At 36.9% G+C, this 9,955-nt stretch overlaps 1 protein-coding gene across 1 annotated transcript in view; it reads right to left on the bottom strand.

Moving 5' to 3' along the window:
• Positions 1-5,184: 5,184 nt before the first annotated feature.
• The window catches only part of LOC121380777 (polycomb complex protein BMI-1-like), a 38,901-nt gene continuing 34,130 nt past the window's right edge, over positions 5,185-9,955 (bottom strand). The window contains exon 10 of the mRNA XM_041509745.1: positions 5,185-9,556. Within this exon, the coding sequence (XP_041365679.1) occupies positions 8,447-9,556 (1,110 nt within the window). The 3' untranslated portion in view covers positions 5,185-8,446. The remainder of the gene's footprint in view (positions 9,557-9,955) is intronic.

Raw genomic sequence — 9,955 nt, 5'->3', positions numbered from 1 at the left:
AGAGAGAGAGAGAGAGAGAGAGATAGAAAGAGAGGGGGGGGGGGAGAGACAGAGAGAGGGGTGTAGTGGTCTTACACCTATCCGTTGAACCATTAAAACTCGCTCTTGGTATGAGCAGATACCTGGATGCGAACCCATTACCTACCAACCTCAAGTCCAATGGTTTAACTACTACATCATTTCATTTTCATTTCAACTTATTTTCGTGCTTATATCCAATTAAGGTTCAAGCACGCTGTCCTGGGCACACACACGTCAGCTATCTGGGCTGTCTGTCCAGGAAAGATGGTTAGTTGTTAGTGAGAGAGAAGAGGGTGTAGTGGTCTTACACCTACCCATTGAGTCGTTAAAGCTCGCTCTGGGTGGGAGCTGGTACCGGGCTGCGAACCCTGTACCTACCAGACTTATGTCCGATAGCTTAACCACGACACCACCGAGGCCGGTACTACTACATCACTAAGGCCGGTCTTGGACTCCCTAACAGCTGATTTTATTTTACTGCTGTTATTATTAGGTGCGAAGAAGGATAATAATAGTTATTATTATATAATTAGTTTCAGCGCCGGACAATGGGATTTACACAGTGGAAGCGAACACCTCAGCTGTTAAGGTGTACGAGTAACAAAAGAACAAATTCGTTCAAGAGCACTTCACCGTGTTGGGTTCTTCTTGGTTTTCCGTTAATTAGCCGACATCGTAAAACGTGTGAATAACAAAGAATCGACATCGGCCTCGCTCGTGTAGTGAAGTCATCGACCTTAGGTATTGGTAACTAGAAGAAGGGGTCAGTGGTAGGGACCCCCTATCCCCTCAACTCTGATGCTTAAGTGGGCGGGACGTAGTCCATTGTTTAAGGGTAGGGTCAACTCACCACCAACACATACTGACTCTTTAGCAAATGAAAAACGCGTAATTTTAGAATTAATAAAAAAACATGATTATTCCTGCTAACTGAGGGCAGCCATTTTGTTTCGTTTTTGTGACGTCCGGTGTGATAGCTTGGGGCAAAGTGACGTCAGCTCCTGACCATCTCCTGTATGTACAGTGTAAACAAAAGCAGTAATTTTAAACAAGGCGCTTCCCTTTGATCAACCTGACTTGTAAAACAGCATAAATGACGTAATAATATAATAAACTATTTAACTAAATATATTTCAAGTTGCATTAACGGAACAAAATGGGGTTATAGTATTTTTCTCTGTTAAATAATCCAAAGGAAAAATCTACACTATTAGGCCTATTGATATGCTACGTTGGAGCAAAAACGACAACCCACGATACCCAAGTGATAATTTTCTTTTCTTTGGGACTACGTAATTGGTCAGTTCTGTGGTTTTAGATGGAAAAGTCTACTTAATCAATAGTTTTACAGAACTATTTACAGTAATAAACCATGTCCATTACCATTTTAGGGGCGACAGGTAATATTCCACAATACCGGTATGTATCTTTTGCGTCTAGATTAATTGGCTCGTCTGGTTACCAATCAAATACACACCTGCCAATCAGGAATCACAGGTAGAAGCAACTAACAGCATAGACCAATTAACTAAGAAAACACTCCGTGTATCATTTCAGTACGTAGGTTAATGCATGGACATTGTTAATTATTTCAACTTGTTGTGTAGCCACTCTGACAATGGTATTTTATTTTGTATTGAAAAATAATATATATAGTGCTGGATATACTTATTGCTGGCTTACTGGGGTGTGTATTATTACAGAACATTGCAATGTATGACTATTTATCATCCCGCAAAAACCAGGTAGATTGTGTTTCTCTAGTTCTAAGGCTAATTCCTGACGTTATGCGTAACCACCAGCTCGTCAGAGGGCGTACTCACTGAGATGGTACAAAATGGCTGCGCCCGTTATATATTATAGGTAGCACTATACTAATTAATTTCCGCCTGGGTCGAAGTTCGAGGTGCACCGAACTTTTGATAGAGAAGTTAACACCACAAGTCCTGTGATTGGTTATAAATGTGAGTGTGTTGGCTGTAAAAAATATTAGTTTCATCTGGGCTAAAAATGTATACAATTTTAATTCATCTAGTACCACTGTGTCAAGTAGCCTTGTGCTTGGAACATGTATGGGGTACATGTAAAAAAAAGTACTAAAATTTTGTGCGAAACTAGGGGTGTTGTAAAAACATCTGGTTATACCGAAAATGAGCCATGAAAGGTACCATTTTCTGCAGTTAATACTTTGAGGTAGGGGTTGTAGTACTGATATTTATGGGTCATAGTTTGGTTGATATATTGCATATAGTGTTTTTAAACACAAACGTTAACATGGTCGCCTATGGGATTTGAATTGGTATAGTCCAACCTATAGCACATATTCAGTGCATAATAAAAAAGATTATGATTTGTGTCATTTAATTAAATTAAACTATACTATTTGATTAATTAGCCGTCACTCGGCCATGTAAGTTCACAATGACCTTGACATTGACAATAATTACTGTACATGGCTGTGAATGGAGTTTGAATAAAAATTAGCACTGAGGAAAAGTTGGTTTTGGCCTATAATTCATACTGTAAAGATTTGAATATTTTTATTTACATGGTGTTTGACTTGCCATATACAACTACTCTTAAATATGGTAATATATCTAGGCAATCTGAACTTAGATTTTAATAGCAATTTATTTTTATATTAAAAATAACATGTGCCAATATTGGGTTAATGTCTTTAATTTCCATAAACATAGTTAATGTTTCATGTATGTACTTCTGAAAGCTTAACTTTTTAAAGACCTTGATTTTTATTGTCCTTTTGACATACTTATAGGGTGCTAAGTCATATTTTAGACAAATTTTTAGTTTTATGCACACAAACAAATTAATTTGAAGAAAAACTTTACCAAAGCCATAATTAAATTTTTGGTCGCTATTGTGCCTTCTGTTCTCATTTATACATAACAATAAGCTTGTTAAACATATCTTTAGGTCTCCAGATCAAATCTTTAAAAACAATTAATCACTTAGTTTGCTCCCATGAAGTGCATTTTAAGTGTATACTAGATTTAGAACCAATTTTTCCAGATTTGATTATCTACCTTGGTGTAAGTTGATAATTTATTTTATTGTTAAAGCTGTATTATCCAATGCTAATAGCTAAATAATATGCTGGATTACAGATTGTAGGAATACATCCAATATACATATTGTATTGATCTGGGTTAGAAAAAAATGCAATGAAATACATGTTCGGGTAATTATGTCATTTAAAAACATGTTTTTTTTAGTAATGAATTAAAAATAAATATGTGAAAGCTGCATGATAATTCCAAATATTACAAATATTTAAAACCTCCAACTACAGTAGGGTATACATAAAATATAGTCAGGAATATTGGTGGCTGCCAATGGTTTTGATGGTCCATTTTTAAAATCTGCATAGCTGATGGATTTGAAATTCCCACACATGGTAACTTGAAGACGGCCACACTCAGCATACAGGATTTCCCTCCAACAGTGATGTGCAGGACATGAAGTCATTACTTCATACAGGTGCAGTCATGTTGATCTTTCCTTCCTCAGACATTGCATTTTTTAATACTGATATTTCTTTGATGTGCCTATTAAGGTCTCTATAATCTAGGGGTCAGTCAAGTACATGTGTTTCAATGGAATAGGTTTAAGGAGTTGAGGTACTCTGAATATCCATGTTGTCTACACATATAGCTGAGCACACACACACACACATCTGACAGTAAATATCTTCAGGAGTATTATTATTTTTTTCAAATATGACATGTTGCATTTGTACAAAACTGTCCAAAATAAATGTGCCTTGTGGTGTACATTATATTAGGTTGCACTGTAGAAACAACAGTTTCAGTGAAGTTGTCAGTTTATGTTAGAAGACACCAGATCCTGGTTATAAAAACATATGATTCGCCACCTTTTGAAACATGTATGTTATCAGTATAGGTAGCACTATACCAATTAATTTCCGGCTGGGTCGAAGTTCGAGGTGCACCGAACTTTTGATAGAGAAGTTAACACCACAAGTCCTGTGATTAGTTATGAATGTGAGTGTGTTGGTTGTAAAAAATATTAGTTTCATCTGGGCTAAAAATGATACAATTTTAATTCATCTAGTTCCACTGTCTCAAGTAGCTTTGTGCTTGGAACATGTGTGGGGTACATGTAAAAAAACAGTACTAAACTTTTGTGCGAAACTAGGGGTGTTGTAAAAACATCTGGTTATACCGAAAATGAGCCATGAAAGGTATCATTTTCTGCAGCTAATACTTTGAGGTAGGGGTTGTAGTACTGATATTTATGGGTCATAGTTTGGTTGATATATTGCATATAGTGTTTTTAAACATAAACGTTAACACGGTCGCCTATGGGATTTGAATTGGTATAGTCCAACCTATAGCTGTCACATTTAACCGTTTTATTAATTAACTATATGATTATACTTGTTGATATTAAGCAATAATGTGCATTATATATCGTTGAATATGCATACCAGGCCAAATGCCTTAATTGTCCCTTCCTTTAAAATGTGTTCAACGAGCAGGGGCGTAGGCTGGGGGGGGGGGGGGGGTCGGACGAACCCCCCATCCCCCACCCCCCCCCCCCCCCCCCCCCACCCTACCCCACCTGGAACAAATGGTCCGCTTTCAGAACTAAAACATACAGGTTTGTACGTACATGTAAAACATACAGGTGCAAAACAAAATAGAAAAAGGGTTCACTTGGCTCATATTCGAACCTCCCCTCCCAACCTGCTACTCCAAAGGGCGTGGTATATAAAATCCTGTCTTACGGAAAGTGTTTATAAAGTATCCTTCGCTGCTCGGTGGAATATCCCGTGGCGATAACGGGTTTCTTCTCTGTAACGCTTTTCCTCTCGCGCTATCTCCTCTTATTCAGTCTCCCTCCCTTTCTTTCTATATCCGCCTCTCTCATTCCCCCTGCCTCTCATTCTCTCCCTTCCCTCTTCCCTGCCTCCCCCTCTCTGTCTGTATGTCTCTGTCTCTCTCTGTCTGTCTCTGTCTCTCTCTCCGTCTCTCTCTCTGTACCAATATCAAAAAGCCGTATTTCAAAATGTGCTATACGGTGTCGACAAACAAATATTCTTTTCCTGTTTGAAGCGCACTGAAGAACTATAACTCCTATGAACTTTGTGCCGACACGCTAAAATAACAAGGAACAAAGTGGTAGCTTATAAAGACATGTATTTCACTCAGTGTGACGTAATACAAGCAGGTCTCGATTCCCGATGAAGGTAAGTATGTTCACAGTCTCCCTATTACTAAAACAACAAAATGTTTCAATTCACATGTCCAGCAAACACAAATAATAAGTTAAATTAAATTAAAATGCTCACTGGTTCTAGCACATAAACACGTTAACGTACGGGGACATTAATAGTGTGTGTTTTTGTATATAGTGAAATACTGTGTATGCTATGTCCGGGTGTAATAATGTCATATGATCGACAACTTTAATATGTGTAGCACATACGATGACGTCACACTCTAAAAATGGCAACAAAAAAAAAAGAGTTGAAAGTTGTAATGCAGTAGAACCAGAAAACGTAAATAAGCAATTTGCATTATTTAAAAACAAAATAACAATAATAATAAAAATAATTTTTAAAAAACTTTCTGAAGTAAGTCTATCAAATTTATATTGAAGAAAAACATTGTTCACTCATTCTGTAAAATCAAAGTGTCGGCAATAAAAAAAAAAAGCATTAACATTTTTTTTGGGTTGAAATGATCCTATTTAACTGCAGTAATAGTCAGGAATATACATAACAAACGCAACATAAAATCGCTATTCCGCTACATACTAAAAATATTATTTTCAGTGCCAAATTAAGTTGGAATAATATTTTGGTTTTATTAAGTAAACATGTGAAGTGTTTTTCCCTTGAAACAAATTAGTAAATAACTCTTGAGAATTAAATAACGCAAACTAAAATAAAATATTACTGTATGCATTTGTCAAACAAAAGAAAAAATATTAATTTTCCACAGATGGAAATGTAACGAATTCCACAGATTTAGAGTTAAAAGTCTGGTTTTCGTAATATCGGTAACAAACCGTCGCAGACCAAAGCAATATTGTATGGAAACACAATCAATTTTGCAGATATATCGCAGATCTTCTGCGTCGGTTTACATCCGTTATATGTTTTATGGAAACCGGCTCAATAGTTAGTGAGAAATGGTGCGGAAACGTAACGTAGAGCTTCTTGTCTTGTTGAGGTAAAACAAACGTGTCAAACATTAGCATAATTTAATTGTCAAATTATGTGTGAAATTGTTACTTAAAACGTTCTCCCAAATACATTTTGGGTTTTTTTTTCGGTCGCTGCATTATATTTTATTTTTTGTTTCCGTATTGTTAGTATTCATATTCATTCATAAATACAGTGGAACATCGTTATCTCGAACTCCGTTATCGAGCAAGCCCAGAATACCTCAAGGTAAAGACAGTCACATGGCATAATTTTCACCAACAACTATTGCGTTTATTTCGAACTACACATATTTCAAGCTTGTGTGCTTAATCCATATATCGATATATCGAAGTTTGGCTGTATAGACATTTTAGCATTGGTTTGTTTATCTCGACGATATCGAGATTCAATCGTCTGTTATTTAAAAGACATACTATTGTGACGAGTGTATTTCGATATAACACAACTGTTCTATGGTGGCCTGATGAGTTTCAGTCTATATATCCATTTCATTGGAGAAATGTAGTTTATTATAAAATGATTTCTTGCTAAGTGCTTATTGTTTTATAAGCATCCATAGTTTTTCACTATAATTAATATCATTTCCTCGAAATTTTGCAAATCGACAGCTTGGAAAACTCGGCAACTGATATAAATGTCATTTTGATTATAGTAATATACAAATACATGTAAATTCTGCTATTGCTTTATGAAGTTTGTTGCTGATAAGAAGTCTGAATGAAGATAAAACTGCGAAAACATAATTCCAGAAATGATTCGATTGTTGAACTGTGATGACTGAACGTATGATAACCGACTCTTTGGAACGATAAACATTTTAAAGACAAGATGCAAATGTCAAATAAAAACAAATACAAATTTCTGTGGTGATCACAAAAGTAACTGAACTGACGAAATATCATGAATTGGAACGAAGTTAAGTTGTAACTGAACTGACGAAATATCATGAATTGGAACGAAGTTAAGTTGTAACTGAACAGACGAAATATCATGAATTGGAACGAAGTTAAGTTGTAAATTTTTAAAATATTATATGGATAGCACTTTCTTATGCATAGTTTATAAAGAAATATTAGATTATTGACGTCATAGCAATACAATCTAGCCAATACTAGCCATTCACCTATCAACTTTGATGTCAAAACTTGCACTATATGCAGTAGTGTATTAAAGATACGAAATTTTGCAATGTACACGATTTTAAACCATGAATATAGTTCAAACAATATCTTTAAAATTCACTTGTTCCAAAAAGACACTATGGGAACACGCAGACGTCTTAAAGGCATTATAATCAATGTGTTCAAAATACTAGTTCAGAAATATCTTCGATTTGCTAAATAATTTTCAAAACGTACGGCATATTGTGTGTGTGTGCGTGCGTGCGTGTGTGTACCCACAGGCATATATGTACATTCTAGTAGCACAAGCAACATTAAACTTGTTGAATCGAGCCTAATACTGCTTACGAGATGAGTGAAGCACACGTACAAATCGGTTAACTAACTGAACTGGTTAATCCTCGTTTCAGAAACAACAAATTACAGTGAATATTTTCTGGTCAGATGTACACTTTAAAACAAAGTTTCTCTTTTCGTCCTTCCTTTCACTGCCGTTTTGGGAACATGTTCTGTATGCAGTAAAACCCACTATAAAGGCCTCCTACAATAGCAGTCACTTTTCAATAATGCGAACATCAAGCGTCTCTTTTGCACACAAAATTATATATTTCTGTAAGTATAACGTAAACAGCACCTGTTCTGAAGGGTCTCCCTGTAGGCCTCCATTATCTTGTGTTCACTTTTATATACAGCTTTGACTAAAATTTAGCCGACTACATTTTAGTGTAGTCTAGTCGTATTATACACAATAATTGTCACATAGATAGCACAAACATATTTCCCACATGTTTTCCCTTCCCTGAGGAATAAAAATCTCTTGACTTTTATTCCAGCTATACATTTTTCGTGAAAACCATTTAATAGTCTGCGTTCTTTGATACTGATATTTTGAAAATAATCACATATTGGAATCGTTAAAGCAAAGATAGTCACATTGGATATCGGTAATGCCTCATGAATTAAAAACAGCGAAATAAACAGTGTTCCCTTTAAAATGATGACGTCACTGAACAGCATGATATAGCCAGCACACTGGTTTCACGCGTCATCATCACAGGCGTTGTTATTCCGTAGCTGCGGTTTAGGAAATTCAGTTTGAGACGGGCATGTCGGGCCTTGACGAAAACGGCCCGTTCACTTTCACCGATCTATCACGGTCGTTGTTTTTCGACAAGTTCAGTGGCTCGTCCCTTCGGGGCAGTTTAAACAAACCCGTGTCCCCAGAACTGTCCGTGCCGAAATCGAACACACTGGTTCCGTTAATTTTGCTGCCGTCGTCATTTCCAGTAGCACCGAGTCCATTCACTCGCACATCCACACGCTTCTGAGCGTCATTAGAACTAGCGTCCGTTGTTTTGACACCAACACCACCACACTTTAACACGTCTTTTGTGTGTCCATTAATACCATTATGAAACTTGCTGTCCGTATTTTGGCAGCCGCCATTATCCAGCGACTTAGCGATCTTTTGTAATTTCTTTTCCGACGCAACATGTTTTTTCGTTTCATTTGTCAGTTTCGTCTGCACGGATTCGGTTTTTTGAAGGATCGCTGTTGGTTTCTTAAAATCCGACTTCTTCTTCACAACAGACGTTGTTGGTTTTTTAAATTCCGACGACGACTTCTTGGCATCGGAGCTTGATTTTGGCGAATCCGTATTTGACGCCGTTGATTCTGTTACGGGCTTTTTAAACCCATTCAGCAGTTTGGGAGACTCGGTTCCGTTCTTAGATTCCGCCGTCATTTTCTTGCTCACCAGCGCTGGTCTCGTGAAATCAGAGTTGGGCTTCTTAAAGTCGTTTGTCTGTTTCGCCTGCTCGGCGTTCATTTTAGCTGCGTTCTGTGTTTGTTTTTTACATTTCGCGAGATTCTTGTTGGTATCGGATCCTGAGACACGCGCACTTTCGGCGGAACGTTTCCTGGATTCCGATGTCTGTTTCCGGTTCTTTGGTTCTGTTGGTTTCTTGAATTGCACGTCCTGGTTGCTAGGCGACACCAACACGACTGGTGTCTGGTCCATCGCTGGCCTGTGCGCCGCACTCAACTGTAGCAAGATCTCGGCCGCCTGGGTGCTGGCGTCCATGGCCTGTTTCTTGTCGCTGGGGGTTTCTTCTTCAACTTTGGCTGTGGCGTCGATGGCCTTCACCTTCCGTTTCTGAGCCACCTTGTATATTTGGTAGTATAGTCGTAATGGTCCACGCTGAAGCGAAAAAAACAACAAAAAACCATAAATGTGATTTTTAAACAAATTAATGTTTGTAGTGACTGAATTATATTCTTATATTTTTAAATCTTTAAAACAGTTATCACTAACATATTTTCCTACATATCTGTTTAAGATACAATGTGCACGTTATATTTTCTTTCCGTCACGCCCTGTTTATTTATTTATTTTCTGTCTTAAATCTAGACCCATTTCCATAAAATAGTAGTTTAAACTAAAAGGGAATATGAAACCGTTTCGGAAACAGCAAAAATTTTCTACTTTGATGTGCAAATTGTAATAACATTGGCTGACATTTTTATTTTTCTATTTTTATCGTACATACCAATAAAAGGAATCACGAACTAATAACGACAAATTAACAGAAATTGAGTA

The sequence above is a fragment of the Gigantopelta aegis genome, chromosome 9, assembly GCF_016097555.1.
Source record: "Gigantopelta aegis isolate Gae_Host chromosome 9, Gae_host_genome, whole genome shotgun sequence".
Taxonomy (NCBI): domain Eukaryota; kingdom Metazoa; phylum Mollusca; class Gastropoda; order Neomphalida; family Peltospiridae; genus Gigantopelta; species Gigantopelta aegis.
The sequence above is the reverse complement of the archived record's forward strand: the minus strand, read 5'-3'. Positions and strand labels throughout refer to the sequence as shown.